General features: G+C 45.2%; 2 protein-coding genes across 13 annotated transcripts in view; one reads left to right on the forward strand and one right to left on the reverse strand.

Moving 5' to 3' along the window:
- Positions 1 to 15,853, reverse strand: part of LOC137851607 (nuclear pore complex protein Nup153-like) — a 60,389-nt gene extending 44,536 nt beyond the window's left edge. For 2 of the 9 annotated variants that reach the window (XM_068672883.1, XM_068672882.1), the window contains exons 1-4: positions 15,398 to 15,852; positions 12,970 to 13,022; positions 10,466 to 10,495; positions 10,068 to 10,224 (exon numbers count right to left, since the gene is read on the reverse strand). In XM_068672883.1, the coding sequence (XP_068528984.1) occupies positions 10,068 to 10,224; positions 10,466 to 10,495; positions 12,970 to 13,022; positions 15,398 to 15,457 (300 nt within the window). In that variant the 5' untranslated portion in view covers positions 15,458 to 15,852. Of the gene's footprint in view, positions 1 to 115; positions 355 to 8,434; positions 8,930 to 10,067; positions 10,234 to 10,465; positions 10,496 to 12,969; positions 13,023 to 15,397 lie in introns of those variants that run through there. The other 7 variants (XM_068672887.1, XM_068672889.1, XM_068672885.1 and 4 more) reach the window with 6 other exon arrangements.
- Positions 15,854 to 19,608: 3,755 nt separating this feature from the next.
- LOC137851611 (nuclear pore complex protein Nup153-like) overlaps positions 19,609 to 23,941 on the forward strand; it is a 76,767-nt gene continuing 72,434 nt past the window's right edge. For 3 of the 4 annotated variants that reach the window (XR_011093288.1, XR_011093290.1, XR_011093289.1), the window contains exons 1-2: positions 19,609 to 21,499; positions 22,016 to 23,391. Coding sequence is in view for 1 of the 4 variants with exons in the window: in XM_068672901.1 (XP_068529002.1) it covers positions 22,413 to 23,391 (979 nt within the window). In the remaining 3 variants the exon portion in view is untranslated. The remainder of the gene's footprint in view (positions 21,500 to 22,015; positions 23,392 to 23,941) is intronic. The other variant, XM_068672901.1, reaches the window with a different exon arrangement.

Raw genomic sequence — 23,941 nt, forward strand, 5'->3', positions numbered from 1 at the left:
ACAGATATTATATAGCACATACTCAGAAGACGACGACAAGGTTGATCCTTAGCATAGGACCGCTATACTTCTGGTACACCTCAAATTCAGCTGACATGGATTTACGACTACTTACCGGTTTCTGCACTTCCAAGTGACCTTGGCAAAGTTCAAAATTTTGAAACTTCTGCCAAAATTCACCTGCAGGTTGTCAATTCGCAAGGGCATCAGGAAACTCTGTGCCTAAATACCTCCTGACCTACAGACTTGTTCCAGGACTCTTCCTCTTCGCGCTCTCACGTGAAAACCAACTAAACCTGCCTACAGCCACACGACGGGCTGCTCGCCTCCCTGGTGCGAGCAAACACGAAAGCTAACTCAGCAACCCCTATTCTTGCTGTTCTTCTCCAAAAATCCTAAGCCTCAGCTTCCCTACAAAAACCATTAAACGCACGTAATGCCATAGCTGACACACAGTCCGACACGCGGTACCAGCGGAGGCAGCCCCTTCCTCCTCCCCTGCCCCTCATTTCCACGTTCCCCTTTTCTTGGGGCCAATATTCCTCTCCGATGAATGGAAGCCTATCAGGAACTCACATGGGCTCAAGTTTGCAAAAACAGACATTAGAATAGGCCTGCAGGATTCTGTTGCTGCGCAAATCCTCCCCGTACAGAAAGCGGCCCAAGACTCAAGACGGAACAAGTCACAGGCACTCAGAAGAGCAAACACCCCGTCACCTTTAATAACCTAAATGAGTAACTACAGAGCCTAGCTAGACGAATAATTAACCAAGATGACATTTTACCATCCAAACCTAAAGCCAGACTGCTTTGACCCTTTCTTGCATATGGCAGCCTGGCTGCTGCTCCCCGCATCAGTGGCATTTGAAGAAAGAACTGAACCCCGAATAATTTCTCCAGCCCTTTCAGAAGCCACAAGTGGGAAGTACTGACAGCCTGCTCCATCCGACCCGTGCATGGCGTAAGACAAGAAGCTTTGTCAATGACAAAGCAAGGAAAAGTAAAATATGCTGAAACATACCTCCAATTTCCTGCTGCACAGCAAAAAGGTTGATTAAATGACCGCAAAAGAACAAGGCAGGCGCTGTGAATGAGCCAGAGCCTGCCATCTAACATCGATATTGCCAAAAAAAGAAACAAACGCTCCCCCCAGAAGTAAAACACACCCTGCACACGTGCCCACTCACGACAAGGTTCAAGAAATTGAGGACTTCCCAATGGTGTCTCCCACCTGCCCGTCACAGCTACAGACCCAGAAATAAAGCACCACATCCCAGGTTCCCTACTGCCATCATTAATCCCTCTAGGGTTTAACACCCAACAGGCTGCTGCACAAGCCCCCTGCTTTCAGAGGAGGGAGCTGCTCTGGGGGCTCCCCATTGCCACAGGACAGGCAGTTTCACCCCAGCCGCATGGAGCAGCGCTTCAGCCGGTGACTGTGCTCCCGTCCTTCAGCAGACTCAGCATTAGCCCACTGATTTCAGCAGCCTGAGAGCTGCCGTCAGTCTCAACAGTTGCCTGCTCGTCTGAAACGCACTCGCACGCTATTCTCGTCCTAAAATAGCAGCAGGAAAGGAGAACAACACAGCACACGAAAAAATACCCCCTGAAAAGGCCCAATAGCTTACTAATAGGGATTTACAGCAGCTCCTCAAATGCTGCGCATCCCAAGAGCCCGCAGCCCTGCTACATACCTCTCTGTCAAGGTCTACACACACCAAGCAACAGTAGCTACAGTTACCAGAGGCAAGCTGCCTTCAGAGGCATCCCGAAACAAAAGATACAGAGGGGGAAATACCAGTAAACAACCAGGTGTCCTAGTTTACTACTTTGAAACACCATTTCTTTAAACGGTTTATATAAAGGGAAAAAATAATGTTACAGTTTAACTTCCGAACTTAAAAGCGGGCTATTTCTTGGCAAAAAATACTTAAGGAATAGGACAGTTCTCCCAGCTTGCCAGGGGTCTCTCACACAGCAATGGGGGCAAAAGTATTGGCAGGAAGACTTGGCAACGATGCCTTACTGGAAACCGTCTATTTTTGTAACAGAGCTGATGTCAGTATGAGAGACTTAAGTAAATCCCACTCTCTGACAAAGGACGGACTAAAACAATTATCCAGAAAGGCAACACACTAACACAAATTCTTCAGAGATGCAAAAAGCACAACCCGATAAAAGAGCTAATTCATTAGATGCACACCTCTATCAGCATCAACTTTTTACCTCCAGCTGAACTCTGATTCTTGTATTTTCATTTTCTCCTCCAATTTCAGGAGTCTCAGGTCTTCAAGCATACGAATCAGTAAATCCTCAAAAAGAAAGCCTGCACCTGAGGGTGAAGTTCAGCGAGCGGCAGCGGATCGGAGGAAGCGCTTCCCACCACCAAAAAGGGCTTCCAGGCTCTCTCCATCCCCCACGGTTACCTTGTGCCAGCTCTGGCGCACAGCAGGCTGCCCTCCCTGCTGGCTGCATTCGTTAAGCTGGCAAAACGCACGGGTTTCCCTGCTGGACTAATGAATTCAGCTGGCGTGGTGCAACGCAAACGGCCCAGCAGGGAGAGCAAGATCAAGCAGCCAGCACACGAGAAGGAAGAAACGAGACCTCTCCCTCCTTTTGATTGAGTGTGCGCACACCATGCGGGTTGTATCAAACCGACCCAGACAAACATTCACCTGTGGGCTGTGATGTATTTTGGGGGCAGCCCCGGGTCCAGCTCACCGTGTGCTTACACAGGCGCTGGTGCCAACCCCGACGTGATCCCCTCTCTTGTGCAGCAGCGCGGGCTCAGGCTGCCTGCGGACTAACCAAGCTCTTGCTGTCTAGGGAGTGGGTTCGGTTTGGATGCAGGACAGCAGAGTTTTTCAGTTAGAAGAAAAAGACAATAAAGCTTACGACTTAATATGAACAGTATGTTACAGGAATGTCATTAATTCCGCGACAGTGGAAAAACCAACCACTTCATTGAAAGCAACTGGACTAGTTCAAATTTCTTTCTAAAAATCCTGAAGAAGGGATTATGCTTCCCCATGCCAAAGCGAGCCTCCTTTTCCTTACCGTAGCTAGCTTGAGAAGGAACCTCCCAGGGAAATTCTGCTGCTGCTTTACATTTCAGCGCTGCTTGATGATTTCTCCCATGAAGACACAGCCCACTGTTACCATTTCCACCCGAGTGCAAAAGGCCAGTAGATGCTCTGACAGCTAAATCAGTGTCTAACTCGCTAGGTTAAATCCTTGTGGCGCTGAACGGCCTTAGCTCAAGCTTGGTCCACACCTTCAGCCGACAACATTTCAAAAGAGGGTGCAAAGCACAAGACACCTTCCTTCTTGGTAAAAAGCACTACTTTAGGCTGTCGCTAATCCTCAGCAGAGATCAGTGGTGGTGCTGTAGATCTGAGCGCACGTTTTGTGCTACACTTTGAGATAGACACCTATCAGCACCAAAACCAAACGTTTAAGACCCAGGAGCAGTCTTAGGCGAGTGTGTTCTTAAACCCAAGAAGGGACGCATAAGTACGGTTACTATTCTTTACTGAAAGACTGCTTCACATATGCAGCGTGTCTGCAGCTAAGTTTCAAAGCCAGTCTGTAGAACCGCACTAACAAAATGCAGTTCAGATTCGGTTTTCCCTTACCACACGGTCTAAACCAATTATTCTGACTCAACAAGCACAACGACAACTAAAACAATACCTGGTATGAGGATAACAGACTCTGGCATAACCCAGGAGACAAGAAGTTCAAAGTTTTCAGAATTAAGATGATCCAGAAATACACTGCCCATAGCACCAGATGGTCTTTACAGGGCCATTAGCAGTTACCAGATTTAGCAAGATGGATGGTAACATACTTTTATATTTAGGATTTAAGTCGACAATGTGATGCCTAAACTGCCTATCTTACTTCCAGGTATTCTCCATTAAGTAAAACACAATTCATTGCAGCAGTTCACCACCAACAAACATATTTGCCAAAAGAAACGGCAAACTCCCTATTCCCCCCACTTATTCTAAGTCAATCTGTGCATACGAAGGCACACCACATGCTACAGATCCGCTACCTCCAACAACACGCTTGACTCCCAGCAATGAATTAAACAATATTTTCGGTGCCACTTTGCCTACAAGCACTCGCAAGCTACAGCTCGCAGGCGGGAGGACACGTTCTGCAGGTCAAACACAAGCAGGGGCAGGCCAAGTCCCACAACAGCTTCTAAAAGATGGTTAAATGCCACTCGAGGGCAGCTCACTGCTTGATGCTCATCGTCCCCGTGCCCAACGCTTTCTAGTGCAGAAGAGACGTTACAGGTAACCTGAAACACATCTCACAAACTGAAGTACTTCCTGACACAAAATGTAAGTCCTGGCACTTCGCAGTAGCACTCCAGAGTAAATCACCATTTTGTAACACGAGAAATGGAATTACATTTTTTAAATAACCGTGGGGTATATAAAAGATGTCAGAGTACTCTTACGCTCCTTCTGAACGACCTTTCCTATCCATGCTGATCTACAAACAGAGCTGACAACAGCTTATGCGGGTTTGCAAAACGCTATTATCTCAAGCCTGTCGTACATTCAGTACTTTTTCTTATAAACTATCTCAAACATGCAAGCTAAAACCAAGTAACCAAAGAGTCACCTTCAGCTATTTTCTACGCTCCCATTAGGTTTCAGCAAAACTAAACCTTTCCTACTTTCAAAGCATCACACACAGACGTTGCCTAGCGTGTAACTTACACCACACAATGCAACCGCATCAGCAGACCCTGCAATTAACTAGGGCACGAGAGTTTTTTTAAAGCGTGTTACATTTGCCCCTGCTGCATGCACTCCCTAACAAGATGGAAGAGAAGCTAAAATGCTGAGTCTCAGACACAGCTGCGTTAGCTGCAGCAGCAGCTAGGGTTACATTTGTTGACATTCAGGGCTAACCTTCTGAAGCTGCAAAGGTGATGCAAGCTCACCTCAGCTGCAGGGCCGTAACCTCCAGTCACCGGAGGCAGCAACATCCTTCCGGCCACGTGCTTTCACCACAGCTCAGCTGACAGAACCAAGAGCAACTCACAAACGTAAATACTAAATACTCTAAATACTTTTCTCTTATGGGTAACCAAGAATTGCTGTTGCACAGAGATTTTTTTTAGTGACCCTAGGCTATGACATCTGCAAATCTCTATATAATCCACAGCTTTGTAAGGTAAGTTTAATAACAAATACTAAACAATTGCAGAGTTGGAATTATCATGCATCTGGCACAGTTGAACAGCTTGCATCTTTGGCTGGTCTTGGAGATCACCAGACCTGCACCTCTAACAGAGGAAGGAGCCCTGAGACCCAATTGCTTCAGGAAAAGGTTGATTCAAAACACAGCTATAGCTTAACAGCAAAGTCAGCGAGCTTGCAGGACACACTCGCACAACCCCTTCCAACAGCAGAGCTGTGGAGACACTCATAAACAACCTTGGCAAGGACAATGAACATTTTCTGCTGGCACAGGTATTTGCAAAGCCAGCACATGTGGTAAAACCATAGCTGTAGGACCTTAGTGCATGCTGCTCGTACACGAGCAGGCACTTTTTTTGCAGCAAAGGTAAAGCTTATTATGAATTTATGCTTACTTTAAAAAACAGCTGGCGATCGCAACCAAGCCAAACACACACAATGACAGACACGGGAAGTAAATGCAAAGTGCAGTTATAAGTTACAGAACCTCAAAGGAAACTGCCCCCCAGAACGTCAGTGTTACTGCCCTAACAAAACCACTTTAGTGCTGTGCTAATTCCTAGACAGTGAGCAGAATAAATACTTAAAATCTCTGCTTGTCAAAAGAGGGGAAGGTATCTGTAACCTCGCCCACAACAACACAGAAAAGCAAATAGAGTTGAGAGGCTCTTTTCATTAATAAGTATTTTTGTAAAGCAACCTAGAATACCACAATGACAAATACTGTATCAGCAAGTTGCAAAACGACTTACGCTTCAGGCAAAGTCAAACACGCCAGTTCATACTCACCTTGGCTCAATTTTAAGATGACCCAACCGACTTGGCTTGAAAGGGTTCAGAGAGTACTCACCCAGTCCCTAACAGAGCTGAAGGAGTACTAGCCTTCCTCCAGACGTGGTGACAAACAGCTGTGAAGAACGCTAGCTTCAAGTGGCTAGCAAAATTACTATCTCTTTGCCTTATAGAAGTGTATTTAAATCCTACCTTCACTAAAAAGGTAGGTAAGACCTGGAGGGCCTAGGCATAAGGAGAAAGCAGGTCAAGGCTTTTAAGAAGCACTGTAAAAAAAATACAGAATGTAGTAGCACAAAGGAACTGTGCAAGGGAAAATAATAAACGTGCCCAAATGTAGGGCCGTTGGTCATGAAACTGAAGAGCTGAATTATTTAACAGATAAAAAGTAATAAAAGTTTTGCCTAATTGCTAAAAAACCTCTGAATTAGAAAAATATTACAGACGCTAATTCTTGAGCTTCAGACACGTATTTTATGCTACAAAAAGCACAGAGGAGTTTTTGTTATGTTCTCTTAGCAGCATGTACCACGAGAGGTACATTGGGGAACATCTCCCGGCTTCTATCGTGACTGCATAAATACGACTACCCAACGTTTCCTAGTTGTACGATAGCTACACAATAAATATTGGATTGACGAAACAGAACATCAAAAAGATGGCAAAAAAATTCGGCAGTTTTGCAGTTCAACGAGAGTAAAATGGAAAATTGTACCACATTAACAAAAGAGACGACTTGCTAAAAAGTGGTCTGGAAATAGCAAGCTCAGAGAGAAGTCTCTTAGCTGGGATCTCGAGGGCAACCTTGCCATTTACAAAAACTAAAAAACTGTTTTTCGGCAAGCAAAAAGAGATGTTGCACTCTCTCCTCGCAGTCTTCTCAATCAGCAGCTCAGCTCCTCCACAGCAGGGGAGCAAGAACCAGCGCTAATTACCGGCTGGAGGAATAAATAACGCAGAGGAAGTGATGTGCCGCCAGCAGATGAAGGCAACGTGCGGTGTCCCAGCTCACACAGGCCTTTATTTCATCCGCTTTAAAATCTTCTGTCCTGAGACAACGCTCACTGCTATTGTTTTTCCCCAACACTGTCATGACAGCAACAAAAATAGGAATAAAACGGTATAGCAGTCACATTCTGCAGTTTGTGGTACCGCTGACAGGACTGCCAGCCTAAATGGGAGAAAACCGTCAGTATCCCAGTTTAGAAAGTTCTTCCCCACCAGGATACGTTTTTTGCTTTGGGTGGCAGTAAAAAGCCAAGCTGTATCTTTCAACACCTGTTCTGACAATACAATTTGATATTGCTGCGACAGAGACAAAACCTCTGCAGTCAGTTACCAGCCCCTTCATTTAAAAGAATCTTTACACACAGTTTAAGCAACTCTTAACAGCTACAAATACTTAGCTCCAAGTGCTAACTTATTCCTACACCAGAAGGAGCAGGGAGATGCATATAAATATTAACACAATCACCTCAGCAGATTTCAAGATGTAATTCCGTCGATAAGAATTAAACCCATAAAGTCACACTTGCATAGCTAGCTCCCTATGGATGTTGTTTAATACATTTCAGAGTTTTATAAATTAGTATTTCCCTGCTTCAGGTTAACATGAACTAATTTACATTACTCAATAGGATATTCTAGGAACTCTTCAGCATGAGTTTCAAGATTTCCTCCCAAAATAAACCCGGCAGCTTGCAAGACTCCTTCTGCCCACTGCCTGCAGTCGCTGCACGCCAAGAAAATCCCAGGCATAAATCAAACAATCATTTACAACTGGCCCACCTTCAAGACAGAAGCAGGTGAGAATGTAATGACTTAGGCATTGCTGCATAGAGTTTAAATTCCTCATCCTGCAACTGCTCTGCAGTCTCACATGGCTCTGTAAAACTCGCCCATCAGACAGAGGTGCTATCTGATCGGGACATTCAACGAGTGGCTTTCTGGTAACACCAGAAGCATAAGACCAATTAAAAGCATGTAGCAACTTATGCTGGTTTCTTCAAGGAAAATGTTTGGATTGTTCTCTTGTATACCAGCGGAGCACATCTACGTTACGAGTGTGCACTGGCATATGCACGTGTAAGAAAAATAAAAAAGCCAGCAGAAGCTTCAATCTACAAATCTGACAGCCAATATGAAAAAGCTCTGATGTGAAGCTTAACACGAACGGTTAAAGAAACATTTCAGGTAGAACTAATTATTGATTTCTCATGCCTGAATCTGCCTGCACGAGTTTAAAAGCCCGAGAGAGTCAAACTTCTCTGACATTTTCATTTGAATGATTAATAATCAAATAAAAAAAATAACCCCCAAAGTTAAGCTAGCCTCTTCTCCTCCTGTAGGGAAGCTGCTTAATAAGTGAACAATGCGAACACTCATCCCAATCATGCATCCACGCGAGTAACGCCTACCTAAATGGCTGGGGCAACCCAGCACTTCGGAGCACTTCTGGCCACATCCTGCAGATGAAAGCCCGGCGTTGGACACAGCAGCTCCCTCGCCCTCACGTGCTCGGCTCTCAGGGCACAGATGCAATTTTAACCCAGGTGCCCAGGCTCCTTACACCATACAGAAGCAGGATGGATATTTCAGCATGAAATGGCTGAGGAAATGGGTAGCACGCCAAGCCCAGCATTATCTCAAGTCAGTGCAATCAGCACAGAGCCATTAAGAAAGCTGTCCACAGGAAGGACTCCTAAATTCTACTCCCAGACTGCCTAACCCAGAAATGCAGAAAGCTTTTTGTTTCTGAGGATTCCCAGCCCAGAAACCTTCGGGGTGGGTGAGCCTATACTACCTGTACCTAGCAGCGCTGTTACTTGTTGTCAGTTTAATAACACAGCTGCTGATGGTGCCCTTTTTATAAGGCAGGATGGTAGCCCTGAAGGGAAAATACCACAGCTTAGTTCCTTCACTGGTGGGGCAATCTGTATCCGTATCTCCATCTCCTAGGACACTACACAAGCTGCAAGTCACGAGTGCTCTCTTCCAGACAGCGTCTGTTCACCTCTCCTATTTCACCCGGTTTAAAAAAAGGCACTAGATTTTAAAACAAACAAAAACATAACGAAGCGGGGCTCTAAAGTTTAGTCATCAGGCACACGGGCAGAAAAGGGCAGGAAATGATAGGCTTTGGATGCTTGCTGTAAGCAACATCTAACATTAAACGAGCACAAAGTTCTGAAACCAAAGGCCAGAACCTGCACGTCTCCTTTCTTGGAGGGCAACATTTTCTTATCCATCCTCTTTCTGGCTCAGTGAATCATGCGTTCTTTTTCTGGATAGTAACACGGCCTCAACCAGGAGAACTGAAGATAACACACAGCTTGACGACTGGGATACTTGCCTGGGACGTGGAAGATGTAGGTTGATCGCTCCAGGCAAAACAGGAAGCTGAAGTAGGGTCTACCACATTCTGAACAAACGCTTTAACTAATAGTTTTTAAAAAGCAGCAGCACCTCCTCTTGCAAGAGCCTCCTAAAGCTGTTGCTGTATTTTGGAGGAGACTGACTCTGCAGCTCACATCGGGTACGATCAGAGAATTCCCACCCGACCAAAACCCCAGGACCTACAGTTAAATAATATTCAGCAAGCTGACAATCGTGAGCTAGGCATCCTGCTGATCATCCCTCCTGCGGTTAGGGGGGAAAAAAAAAAAGAGAGGGGGTAAAAGGCTGGGTAAAGCGATAAGGGGGATAGTGAGGGGCCGAGGGGGTAACTAGGGGGGTAACTAGGCAGTTGCAGGGGGTTGCTGGGGGGGGTAACTAAGGGCAGTAACTAAGTGGTTGAGGGGGTAACTAGGGGGGTACGGGGGTGGCTGGAGCGTGATTAAGGGAATAAAGGGGGAAAGTAAGGCGCTGAAGGGGTAACTAAGGGGGTAAGGAGGTGGCTAGAGCCATTGAGCCTGCTCTGAAACCCCCAGGAAAACATCATGCAAAACTAAAGAGGTATTATTATAATGTACTGAGATGCAATAAAACTGACACACTTAGCTACTGACTTCAGCAATCTCAGTCACAGCAATTAATTTAAGAGTCACTTACCTTTTCTTGTACACATCTGGATAAATAGTGTAATCCTCTTTCCCTTCTCATTTTGCCGCCTCCACTACTCATTCCTGAGGACAGACCATTGGATGCGGCAGTACCGAAGTTGTAGCTGGTCACATTTCTCGTAGTTTCACATTTCACACCGCTCACATCTCTGTAGCTGGTCACACAACAGTACAGAAGTTGGGAGGAAAAAAAAGAGAAAAAAAACTTAATCAGACCATTTTTTTCAAGACATTATAGCTGTTATTAGTCCTAGAATTGAAACCTGCTAACCAGAAAAAATGAAAGCTGTCTCACAAGTTGCTAAATGCTGGTAAATACTTGATGTTCTAAATAGGAAAATCTTTATTAACAGCAGCAATGAAAAGGACATACATAAGCGCACCATTCATACGGGAACAACGACTAAGCCAGAAGACCTGAAACAGAAGAGCTGATTTAGATTGTTATTTTCCAACGCTTCCTTTAAACAGGACTGGTTCTCTGATTCTGCGATGAACATGCATCTTTGCAGGGATATAAAAGAACAACTCACGAAAATATAGAAAGAGTGCTCATATGCATACACACACGGGACACGCTGCCAACAGCTATGATAGAACAGAGAGGCCGTAGACTTGTGTGGCAAGGTAATACAGCATAAGCTTCAGAAGCAGCTCTGGCTTTCATGTGGCCATCAGCAGCAACAGCAGAGGTGTTTGGGTGTGCCAACATTCCAGTCTTTTCAGACATGAATAGAGATCCCTTTTGGAAGGCACACAAAGGCATTTTTCTGTTACTTAGAAAAGCCTAGACCAAAACCAGAAAGATTTCCTCATCTCAGTGGAAACAGGGAAAAAAATATCCCAAACCAGAAGTGAAATAGGGAATAGCACTAATAAAAGCACTATGGCAAGAAAATGAAGTCTGCCTGGAAAAACTGTGACATCAAAGCTTATCTTGCAGCCAATCAGGAAGTACAGAAGTGCATTAGATCACACTGGAAGACACCAGCTCAAACTTCCAGAAGACTGAGGAGGAGAACTGGTCTAAACCTGTCAAATACTTGACAACAGCCTGCTTAGCACTCTGACTGCATAGAGGAAGACAGATCCCTAAGGCATATGCTCAGACTTTTCTCTAATCCAAACTGTCAATCAATTAGAACACTGAAAAAGAGTCTTACATCAGAATAGGTCTTTATTCGGACAAGTATCGTTTGCCCATAATAGCCCATATTCCTCTTTCTGTTAACACCTGTCAGCTTCAAGGGGGCAAAGACAATTGTCACCCTTCAAGAGAGTCTGATCTGCAATTGGACTCAGGCTTAAAAAAAATAAATAAATAATATATATATATAGATGTATACACACACACACACACACATATATATAGCATTGGTGGGCCAGAGATTTACTGAATATTCCAACTCAGCTGTCCAAAGGGACTCTTGCCAGCAGATCATTGTGGTGCTCCTGCTCCAGAACATGGCACCCAACAGAGACCAGCACCACAAAAAACACTACCACCACTACCTACTCTACAAACAAAAGGTAGGGCACTGCAATGGACTGTGTCAACAAAATCAAAAGCAGTATGAGTTTTCTGGATCTCCTTCCTACATGGAGAAGTAGAAAGGAGTGCTAACAAAGATAATTCAGAACAGTTTGAAAAAAACATAATTAAAACCCAGCAGCTGTTTGCACCTGTACCAGAACCTTAAAGCCAGTCGCTTCCACCCCTAAAAAGGCGGTGGTTGTGAAGTCGAACTTTTAGATGCCAAGACAAAAACGTTGAGTTCTTTCTGCAAGCCAAAGAATGCCCACGGTCACATAAGAATTGCTTGGCAGATGAGCAGAGTCAGCAAAATTCCCTGCTACTGTTCTTGGAAAAGAGCAACCCCCTAAAAAGGTAGGGTGCAAAATGTCCTAACTCAAGCGTTATTACCCCAAACACCATTTGCCCAGAAGGGAAAGCCATCAATATTATCTGGAGGATAACTCATCCTAACCCTAACCAACTAACTCATTAATTAACATCCTAAACCAAGAAAGCAGTATAACACAAAGCAGTCTCCTCAAGAAGAAATTCAGTTAATTCTTCTGGATTTACTTTTTTTATTTTAGAGATGAGTTAGCATTTGGCCTCAAATGATTCTAAACAACACAGGGTCTTCATGTGAACTCAGAGCAAGCAATTAACTTCATCATGAAAGGAGCACTAAAAATAAATAAATACTAATAAATCTTCTTCCAGGTTTTTGCTTAAAAAATAAAGAAAAAAAACCTGTGACTCACTTCGCCTACTTTACCTTCTAAAGAATACTTCAGAAAGAATCATTCCATGAGGACAGAGCTTTCAAACTCCCAGCAATTAACTAGCTAAAACTAATAGCTTTTCCCCTAGGGAACATTAAGAGGGACAAGTTGTTTTGTTATAAATAAACTGACATACAAACTATGAAATAGCTGTCACAGCAAAATTTGTAACACTAAAGATTTAGTTAAACTACAAAACGATCCCTATTTCCTAGAGAAGGAAAAAATTAGGCCTCCAAAAGCACAGAGCCTTTCCGTGGATACAGCATTATAGCATGCCTTGTTTCCCATCTTCTCATCCTACTCAGAGGATAAACTTGGCATAAAAAGTGGTGGTGTATCAGTGATGTATCAGTCATTTTATTATTGGTCATCTTCATTCTTTTCATAAAAGCAACAATTTTCTCAAAGTTACACTGGTCTTCAAACACAATCTGGACTTCGCTGTTCCCTCAAAATACAAAATTTTCCTTGCATTTCCCATTCCTTTTACTGACAACTGTCACCACCTTTCCAAAAAGGCAAGCATGCAGACTGTACTGAAAAGGAGATTTCTTTCTTCCTTCAAGTAAGTTTTAAATGAATAAATGTCATACCTTCCACATTGTTCTGCTTGCTGTTTCACAGGCGAAGTCTTCTTTCTCTTCCACTGCAAGTTAAATTTATTTCAAGATTTACATGAATAGATACAGAATACACAAAGTACCCAAAACCACTTATGTGTTGTTGTTTTTTTAAAAATTTATTTATTTTTAATTTTATAGCACTGAATACGCCTCACCTGCTTAACCTTGTTCCCTAATTCAGCATTGTGGGTACAGTTCAGTTAAACTTTGGGGCTAAAGTGAGCATCACTGCTTCACTCAGCACTGAGGACAAACTGATAGAACACTAAATCAAATTTGTCAAGTTCTCTACCAAAGAAAGTAATTATTTTAAACAACATGACAAAAATTGTGTACATGTGGGGCCGAGTTTACCAGCCCCGTAAAAGGGACATACTTTTCTGTTTTCTATCATTTATTATCAACAAGCAAGCAAAAAAAAAAAAGAAAAAAAAAAAGTAAATTAGATATCCCAGGAACTTCAAAGCTGTTAACTACACTGTCTAGTGCCCAGGCACCTTCAGAGCTTAGTGATCAGAGACGGAGGGTTTGGTGGGCTGTAATTCTGATCACAAGCACACAAAACAGATCTATTTCAGTACTTCTACAAACTGACTTATTGACAAAAGTTGTAGGGGGAAGGATGAGAAAAACAGCCGGTAGGGATCAGAATCAGAGGTATAACCTCATGTTAAAATCGCCTCCATCGCTTTCGTGTCTCCCCAACTGCGTCACAGAGAGACAATTCACATTAAAGCACAGAGCCTTCTGCAGAGCGGGCATCACATTGAAAACAAACTGAAATCAATTGACAAATGCTCTAAGCAAGCTATTTACCCAAAGTTCATCCTGTTATGTGACGGGCATTTGCACGGTTCATATGGCTACAAAGTTATCAGCTACAATAAATAATATTAATCAATATAATATTATAATAAATAACATAATAAACGCACATGTATAGCGTCTATCAGTTTGCCTATTTATCAAATCATTACAATTTTTTCCCCGATAAGTTGCTGTTAATTTGATCTGCGTTGGATGTGCAGCATCCGTTCTCTGTGCAGAATCCCCCAGATATCCCCAAGCACCTCTTTGCTCTGGCACACTGCTTCAATAAACCTACTGGAAAACACCCAGAGATAACAGGCAATAGCAAAGTTGGAAAACCATCTCCGCTGATTATTAATTCACCTGTAAGGTTTATCAGTTACCTACGCAGCGTCGGCACACGCGAGATACGACACTTTCAACATTAACGTGTTGCTGAAGCCCGAGGTTTCAATGTTTGCTCTGTAAGCGTGGGGAATGTTTTATTGCCCTTCCAGGCCAGCTTTAGATGGACTAGACTGATTGTCAATATACGGTGTAAGGGACTTGGCACTTCTGCGAGTGATAAAAACCTAACTGAGCAGCTATCCATGCATAGTGCTCCCTCGGCTTTGCATACGATACTCAGTTACGTTGCTGATTTCATAGCGGAGAGGTTTTGGCTGAACGAACACGTGCAGAGGGCGTCTGCAGAGCACCTCTCTGGGCGCCTGACATTTCTTCGCAATGAGCTGCTGGCAGGGATCTCAGCGTGTCCCCCCTCCAGCACGGGGATTTTCACACCCTGAATTTACAGAATTTGCATTCACCGTCAACCCACCGGACCCTCCCGCACGAAGGAGAAGTAAAGCCTGGCAGGTAACGTGCAGAGAATTTACGAGGGGGCGAGGCGGGGTGCAGGGAGTGGGGAAAGCCCTGGAGGTCCTGAGGGCAGTGGGCTGGGGATGAAAGGGAGGGTGAGGAGGGGGGTAAAAGGCTGGGTAAAGCGATAAGGGGGATAGTGAGGGGCCGAGGGGGTAACTAGGGGGGTAACTAGGCAGTTGCGGGGGGTTGCTAGGGGGGGTAACTAAGGGCAGTAACTAAGTGGTTGAGGGGGTAACTAGGGGGGTACGGGGGTGGCTGGAGCGTGATTAAGGGAATAAAGGGGGAAAGTAAGGCGCTGAAGGGGTAAATAAGGGGGTAAGGAGGTAGGCAGGGGGTGATTAAGGGGATCAGTAAGGGGCCGAGGGGATAACTGAGGGGGGTTAGTAAGGGGTTGAGGGGGTAACTAGGCAGTTGAGGGAGTAGCTAAGGGGATAAGGAGGTGGGTAGGGGGTGATTAAGGGAATAAAGAGGAAGTTGAGGGGGTCAGGAAGGGGCTGAAGGCGTAACTAAGGGGGGTTAGTAAAGGGTTGGGGGGGTAACTGGAGGGGTAACTGGGGGGGTAACTGCACAGTTGAGCGGGTAACTAAGGGGATAAGGAGGTGGGTACAGGGCAATTAAAGGGATAAAGGGGCGGGTGAGGGGGTCAGGAAGGGGCTGAGCGATAAGTACACGGGCAACCGAGGCGCTGTGGGGCAGGGCCCGCTGCGTGGGGGCCGCTCCTCACCTGCCTAAACCGGGGGTAGGGGGCCCTCGCGGCGCCCCAACGGTGGCGCCGCCTCTTCATCTTGCTGCCAGCCGCAGCAACTTCTCCTCCTCCTCCTCCTCCTCCTCCTCCTCCTCCAAGCGCTCCGCCTCCGGCTCCGGCTCCGGCTCCGGCTCCCGCTCCGGCGCGGCCGCACCGCCACCGCCGCCGCCTCCGCCGCACCCGCCGCCGGCCGAGCCCTCCGCGGCCGTTCCGCCGCCGGCCGTTGGGCCGCCCGAGGCCATGCCGCCGCGCCCCTCGCTCTGTGCCGTCACACGCCCCCCGCCCGGTCCCGGTCCCGGTCCCGGTCCCGGTCCCGTCCCGTCCCTCGCCCTCCCCGCTCCGCCGCTCGCCTCACGCGGCCAATTGGGGCAGGCGATGGCGGCTCCCGTCAGCGCGGTGCGCGCCGCGCGTCACCCGCCCGCGACGGCTCCGGCCCCGGCCTCGGCCTCGCGAGAGGGGAGGGAGGGGAGGGAGGGGAGGAGGAGGCGGGGCCGCGCGGGAAAGCGCGAAGTGAGGGGACGGGGGGGGGAGGGGAGCGGGGCTGCCTCACCTCAGGGATGGCGGCCTCGGGGAGCGGCCGCCAGAAGAAAAGCCGGCCCGGACAGCACGAGAACGGGGCTAAAAGACGGCCGCGGAGCCTCCCCGCCCCGTGGTGCCGAAGGCTGGGGTGCAGCAGCACCGCGCCGGGGGTGGGACAGCGCCACAACCCCACAGTGCTCGTCAAAAAAGCCCCCCACCGATAACCAGTAACCCCCACACCGATAACCCGCAACCACACCAGTAACAAAAAAAACCCCACACCAGGAGCCCCCACACTGTTAACCCAAGCACACGCAGTGTTTGAGGCTGGCTTCGTGGCCGCCTTGCTCCAGGAAGCTGAATTCTACCATGTGGCACGGGAAACATAGGCGCTGTGACGGATTTTCACCACAGAAAATAAATGAAAGTGGTAACGGGGTACACATTGTGCCCTTAATAACACGCATCAGGCAGTGAAATCACTGATTTCCACACCAACGTGCTCAGGGAATCACTCTCAGCCCCCTCCTGCATTGGACATGGAACAGCTGGGCCAACAAAAAACACTTCCCTCCCTCACCTACACCAAACCTATTAAGGCAACCCTATTAAGATAACGTGATTTTTCTCCTCCAGATCAGTGTCAAAGGCAGCTACGCTATGTTTGCTCATAAGTTCAAATGCTGCTTTATTTATTTATTTTAATTCCATTTTTCTTACTTAGAAGGATTTCCATAGGGTGACGGGCCTTTAATGACACTCATGACTCAGAAATATTTGCCGATGCAGTCAAACGGTGTCTATTAACGTGAGTCACTGAAGTTAATTGGTATTAAAAATGAGCCAAAACGAAAGGCAAGTATATGCGTGTCCAGCAGAATGACAGCGATCATCACCATTTGATCAATCTTCCCTGTGAGTTCTATCTGCAAGTTACTTTGAGGTAGCGCTAGAAAGAAGCGGTTGGTCCAGAGCATCCCTGCAAAAAGAAACATTCGTGGCTTAAGTACCATTTACTCTTTTTGTATCCTTTTAAGTACTTTTTTTAACCCGTTTCGGACTCCTGCCTTCTGGCTCACTGATGACAGGATCAGTAGCCCCTCAGACCGCTGCCCTACTGCCTTTCTTACCAGACAAGGGGCAGGAAAACCCCCACTACTATTCTTGAAGAAAACAACAGGTTTTTGAGCACTTTCTATTGCAGCTAGGTACAATGAAAAGAGCTTATGAAATCATTACGGGATATTCTTGTAGAAAACTTCATCACGCTTGGAAGAAAAAAACATCTCAGCTAAGTAAAACAGAAAACTTGAATTGAAGCATAGTGGTTTTAGAAGAGTTGCTTCAAAGACTTGTTTAATTAAAAAGAAGAAAGAAAGCAAGTTCCTACTGCAATCCCATCTTTGTCAAAGCGATGGTGGGCACCAATACAATGTGTTGAGCTAATACAGGCTGGAAGTTGTAACTGCAGCTGCGAAGTTTACCCAGTAAAAAGACTCTACAAGGCATTCTAGCAGTTCTGATGCAAACACAAGTTCAGGAAGCAGTGATTCATGGTTAACACGGCAGAGCAGGAAGAAGTCTGGCATTCACTGTGCTCTTACAGTAAAGAACCTGCACTGCACACACCATCCCAATCGAGGTATGCACTCCTAACAGGAAAGGGAAATAGGCTAATAAATCTCAGGAGAGGGAAAAAGACGTCAGAGAACTACTTTGTAACAGCAGCACACAGACTGCAATCAACTTTCTCTTCCTCTCATCATTTTCATTTATGTAGACTACACGAGAATACACTCCCAACATTTTTCAGCTCTGAACAACAAACAGCCCAACCAACCTCATTCACTGAACTACAAAACTGGTATCTGCACTATCTAGTCCAGAACAGAAGGTGCACGTCTCTATGCTGTACAGTAGAGACCTTAATAGGCAAAGTCTGCATAAAATGGGTGGCCACAGCCTGATTTTTTGATGTTTATAGGCTTGGGTCATACACCACCACAGTGTCAGACTAGATGAAATCGTCTATCTATGTGGGCCCCTCATTACAAGTCACATGTTAGGGACCAGCCTCTCAAAGGCCAAAAAACAGCACTGATACTTCACATTGTTTCTGCTGGGCCAACACATCTGTAGCACTACCTTTTCAGTTGACAACACAACGAGTGTTTCCACAAAGTACTCGATGCAACCTAACTACTGTGTCTGGTGATGCAAAGCAAGCCATGTCAAAGCAGGCACACACCTGGAAGCTGCCTTGCTGCTCACATTGAAGAAAATAGATTAAAAAAAAAAAATCGCACTACAATTGAAGTGGCATCAAACCTTGTAAGGCTCCGAAGCTTCAGCACTGCCATCCAAATTCAAGGAGGCTGCATCTATTACCTTGAATCTGCCCCAGCTCAATCCCCTGAAACAATTCCAAATACACATACAAGCAACCCTTTTCCCACCCAGATTTTCTTTGCTTCATCTATTCCACCTCTAACTCCTGTCTTATTAATCTGCCCCTCTAAAGACTCACTGGCTCACACAAGGAAGCAACCCACCAAGCCCCTGATTCCCCGCCACATTGCTTCCATGCTTTGGGAAGATCTAACTGCAACGGCTCAAACTGTGATGCCACCTCACCCACCTCACCCCCTCCGCCTACGTGAGGTTCCTTGCCTTCTGTCTCTTCCTACATGTACACCGGCACTAGAACCACGAAGAACATGTTTCCTGTAACACTCCAAAAGCCTTTTCTGTTTCACGATGTCGTCATTTCAATTCAGGACTGAAAACACTCCTAGCAAAAACCCAACAGCTAACAGCAAACAGAAGCTGTTTCTACTGATCAGCTAGAAGTAACCTCTAAGTACTGAGGAGTCACAAAGGAGAATTTGTATTACATTCAAGAACAGCACCCAGCTTACGACTGCTACTTTCCCTAACTACACTAAGCCATAAGAATTTGATTCTTACCTGCCATCACAGTAATTATGGTTTATATTGCCCCCAAAACACACAGGGCAGTACCAAAGCTGTGTCGGCTAGGTTTAACAGCTTCCACAGCTATTAAGTACAGTAATTTCTGCTTCCTTTTTTTTCTTGGAAGAATATTCTTTTGTTTCCAGCCTCAGTTAATTATTATATACACTGTTAATTAGCAACTATTTCTCAATACTCATAGGGTTATGGAGTCCCTATGACTGGAAAATACTCTACACCCTTCGAGATGAGAACAGCATATAAAGGCAGCAACTTGCAAGACCGCTCTAGCTTCAAGCAAAGCTTTCCTCATTGCTCTCGTCTCCTTTGACTTGAATACTGTCATCCTTCTACCAAAGCTTTATAAACTTCATTACCATGAATGAAGGAAGACCAGAGAAATTAGAGAGTAGCAGAGGATATAACTTAAGGAGCTGTTACTAGGATTATTTTTTTTTTATTGTTCCTGGTGTTATTTTTCCTTCTTTAAGCCAGCAAGCTGTTTTCTCCAAGATTTTTTTTGTTAGGTTAAGAATATGTATTATATTGCAGCAACTTCTTTGCTGTAAGTCAGCTGAGAAGTCTACCAGTAAGAAGGTCAAGGGAAAGCTGAATGCTGATGCAGAGTGCCAACAGACTTCATCCTCGTTCCATGGGATGTTTGTAGCTACGGCAGTTCAAGTCTACGCTTCCATATGCTTAAACTACCAGATTTAGAAGCCAATTTCAGCTGACCTAGCAGATATCAGCAGTACAGTTAGAGCCAGCAGCCTGCAGGAAGGAGCAGACAGGTGCTCCACAGCAAGGCCTGTAGGTGTCTCCCATACACACTTCCAATCTAAGCAAGCACATGAAGGGCTTGGCTTGTCACTTACCTAAGTGACCAGGAAAACAAGTGAAAATGAGATTTCGCTTGTGTCCTAACACCCATATAAAAATAAAGGCAGATGAAATACCCTTACTACCTTGTTAAGTTTCACAAGCCAGAAGAGAACGTGCTGCACACAGGTACAAGTAAATCCCTTGCTGGCAGGTTTGCAGAAACAAATTTTTATTTACACAGGCAAGTCTATCTTTAGACCCCATTTAACTCTTTACATTTCTAGAATATTTACATGATTTCATGATGCTCCAAGAAGAGAGTGATGAACAAAAAGATTACAGAAACTGTCAAAAGCATAGCAAAAAAAAACCCAACCTATCATTGTGCTTTAAAACTTATGAGCTAGAATGACAGTGACATCCTCCTCGAGCAGCACTGACACGACACTCACTCTGGACTTTGGAGACAAATTTAAGAAGCCGAAAGGCTCTTGGGACTGTGCAATATGTCTTGTATCAAATAAGGCAGAAGATAACAAATGTGTAGCTTGTCAGTCTGAGAAACCAGGTATGGTCCTTTTTATTTTTTCCTGTTGTTTCCATCTTAGCCTCTGTGAATCTTGTACAGAAGAAAAGTACGTTGCATTTATGGAACATTTTAAGCAACGTCATTCCCAGATCCAGTTGATGGATTAGAGGCTGCCTGCAGGATTGGTTTACAGGCACTTCAGAGGTCTCAGCCCAGGTTCCAGCCTGTCGCATAAATTGAAGCGGTTGTGAAACCTATTAGTACGGAGCTGGATCAATGCAAATATGCCCTGCTTTGCAGCTGGTGAGGGAAGATGGCTGGACTGGGTGACTTAATTCAAAAACGACGTACTGATTTTTCACTGGCGCAAATGAGAACTCCATAGAAAGAGTTAAAAAATGTTTTTTTTTTTTTCTCTTTCAGAAATAAGTAAAAATAATTACAAAATATGGCCAAAATGCCTCTATTCACCATTTGTATGTAATTGAGGCAAAGCCAGATTTCAAGACAGTGCTGTAGTCTTAACTGGTCTTAAGCTAAAGCAGAGAGATGCCTATGAAGGTCAGTGATAGGCTTCAAGAAAGTGAGTGACCCGCTGGGTAACTTGTTGAGGGCAGTCCTGGGTTGTTTCCCATTGTGCGTGACTGTAATTGATTTTGAGCGTGGTTGTATTGTTTTTAAAATACGATTCTGATTTTAACTTTGACTCTAAACGTCACTTAATATGTCATTACATCAAAAAACACCTTTGCAAATATATCTGGGATGAAACAAATTGAGATGGACTAGATTGGGCTTTTGTAATCATCCTGTACAGTAAGACTGAAATTTCGTGAGGTAAGGTAATGGATTTCAGTCAGAGTTGATTCTCTTGGACTTCTTTGTGGGTTTTTGATGGCTTTTGTTTTTTCTGGGGTGGAGGGGGGCGTCTCAGAGTTGTTTTGAACATTTCTGTGGGGTCTGATAAACCAAATTTAAAAGTTAATGTTCATTTTATAGTTGATGTTCAAACAGGATGGTTAACTGTCTTGTTTTTCTTGTAGAGGGTCTAACACCTGTGACCAGTAGCAGTGCATCGACATTTTCTGCTCCTTCTGGAGAATTTCTGGATTGAGACAAATTTAAGAAGCCTGAAGGAAGCTGGGATTGTGAGACCTGCTCGGTTCGAAACAAAGCAGAGGCCACAAAGTGTGTAGCCTGTGAAAGTGCAAAGCCAGGCGCCAAAGCAGATCTCAAAGGTAACGCTTACTGATTAAAACGAGGATGCATGTTCTGTGTTTTATTTTTTGTTTTGCTCTGATTTTTTTTTATTTTCTTACTTTTCAAGCACAATTATTTTTTCCTTTGAGGTGTGGTGTACTTGTTCATTTTTCCTATAGGAATATTGCCTCGATAAGATAACAGCTGTTTCCACACTTTTCCCCAAGAATAAATTTATCCTTTCTAGAGAAAAGCTTTCATTAATGACATGCTTGTTCTTTACATGCCCTACGTGTTGTTCATTTGGAGTGCAGACTAAAAACATGATCTTTCAAAGAAGTTTGTGTACTTTTTAAAGCCAGGTGGTAGACAGAAAACACAATTGTGAAAAGGTTGATGTAGGGAGGAAGCATGGCGTTTTCTTGTTTTACTGTTTGGTGGGTTGTTTTTTAAACAGTTTTGACTGGAAAGATCAGGACTAGAGTGTTGTTAAAACCTTCGTGTACTGCAGGTACCCCATGGGTTACAAACCTGATGTTCACTTATTTCTGCAGGTTTTGGTACTGCTACTGTGTCCACAAATGCTTCCTCCATTCCCCCCCTTGATCTAGGTCTCCTCCCGCTGCCTGGCAGGAGGAGGGAACCTCCGTCTTCTGCATAACAGGAGACGCCTGTGCTGTGGCAGGCTCGTGAGCCTGCCTCAGAGAGGGTAGAGTGCACCTCCACCAGTCAATTTCCATCTCTGATTCCCTGATGCTCCTGAGCCTGTTCACCTCCTCCCGGAGCACCGCTACCTGGCTGAGCAGTTCTTCAACCTGGGCACACCTCCCACAGGCATACCCACCACTGCTGTCGGAGGCCGACAGAAGGCTGGGGCACACTCTGCAGCCCAGGACCTGGACGGCTGCGTGTTTCCCCGAGCCCTCCGTCTGAGTAGCCACACTGGTGACCATGGCTGGAGATGCCGCACGAGATGCGGAGGCCACGGTTTTCTGCCTGGTTGATACCATGGTCAGGTTCTCCGCAAGCAGGTTACAAGCACCGAAGGGAGAGGCAGCTGCAACAGAGAGACGATGGGCCCCCCGCTCGCCCTGCCCGCGCGAACTGCGAAATGCTGCCTTACCATCATTTACATTTGGTGTTCAGTCGTCATCATCCTCTGAGTCTTCTCATACGTTAGATAGCACGGGAAGTTTCAAATTTGGAGAACAAGGGGGCTTCAAGTTTGGCATTGCCTCTGAATCTGCATCCTCCAACAATGTGGTTGGGGGATTTAAGTTTCCTAGTACACCAGGGGACTTCAAATGTGGAGTTTCATCCTCGCTATCTAAATCAGAAGAGAGTAAAAAAGAAGGAAAAAGAAACAGTTTTACCTTTGGCCTTCCATCTACAAGTAGTCAGGCTTCTTCAACATTTCGGTTTGGGGCCGCGAGCCTGGGACAGCAGGAAAAGAAAGAGGAACCAGTATTGGGAGGTTTTGCTTTTGGTACAAGTTCTGCTACTGCCATGGCTGCCAACGAGAATAAAACTGGAGTCAGTGGCTTCACTTTTGGAACTGCTGGAGACCAGGAGGTTGTATCAGCTTCTTTTGCATTTAAGAAGCCAGATGAGAAGAAGGACGAAGCTCCTTCAACAAAAGGAGGCTTCTCCTTTGGCAGTGCAGAGTCTGCAGCTGCCTCACAGTTTATTTTGGGAAGGACAGAAGAGAAGCAGGATTCTGTCACTTCTGCTGCTCCATTAGCGTTTGGAAAGAAAGCTGACGCTGAAGAGTCAAAGGCACAGCCTATCTTTTCAGTTGGGAAGTCCGAGCATACAAAAGAAGAGAGCACAGCAAAACCCATATTCAACTTCAGTTTCGTTAAACCATCCGAGAAGGAACCTGAGCAAGCAAAGCCAGCTTTTTCATTTGGGGTCCAAACCAGTACTTCAGGTAAACAGAATATCTTTTGTCTTCGCTTGTCTGCTTAAGTCCATCAGAGAAGAACTCTGAAACTATACTAGGAAAAAAAAAAAAAGTCACTGCTGTAGTGACTTTAGAAACTTTGGCAACCCTCCTGCCTAATTTTGCAAGAGGAACGCTTTCTCATTTGTCTTGAGAGTGTACTCTTAATTGAAGAGGTGTGAGGGTAGTTAGAAAGGATGATGCTTCTCTAGAGCTCTGATGACCAAAGTATAGGAAAGGAAAAGAAAAATCTGATCTGTGCCTCTTTGTTCTGCACAGGTTTTGAGTTAACTTTCAGTGTTCTTGCTGTACAGTTGTTAAAAGAAGGGGAAGGAGCTGGGGGTACGTACAGGGTTATGGCATTCGTCTTTCCAGGTAGCCATTACTGTGATGAGTCATTAATGGTACCTCAAATTTAACAACTTAACTTCTTTGTTTCCAGTTCTTTTCCCTGTTCCACTTGAAGGGAGTGAGCGAGTGGCTGTGTGGTGCTTAGTTGCCTACAATGGTTAAACCACAACTTTATTGAAGTTATTAA

Source organism: Anas acuta, chromosome 2 (genome assembly GCF_963932015.1).
Source record: "Anas acuta chromosome 2, bAnaAcu1.1, whole genome shotgun sequence".
Lineage (NCBI taxonomy): Eukaryota > Metazoa > Chordata > Aves > Anseriformes > Anatidae > Anas > Anas acuta.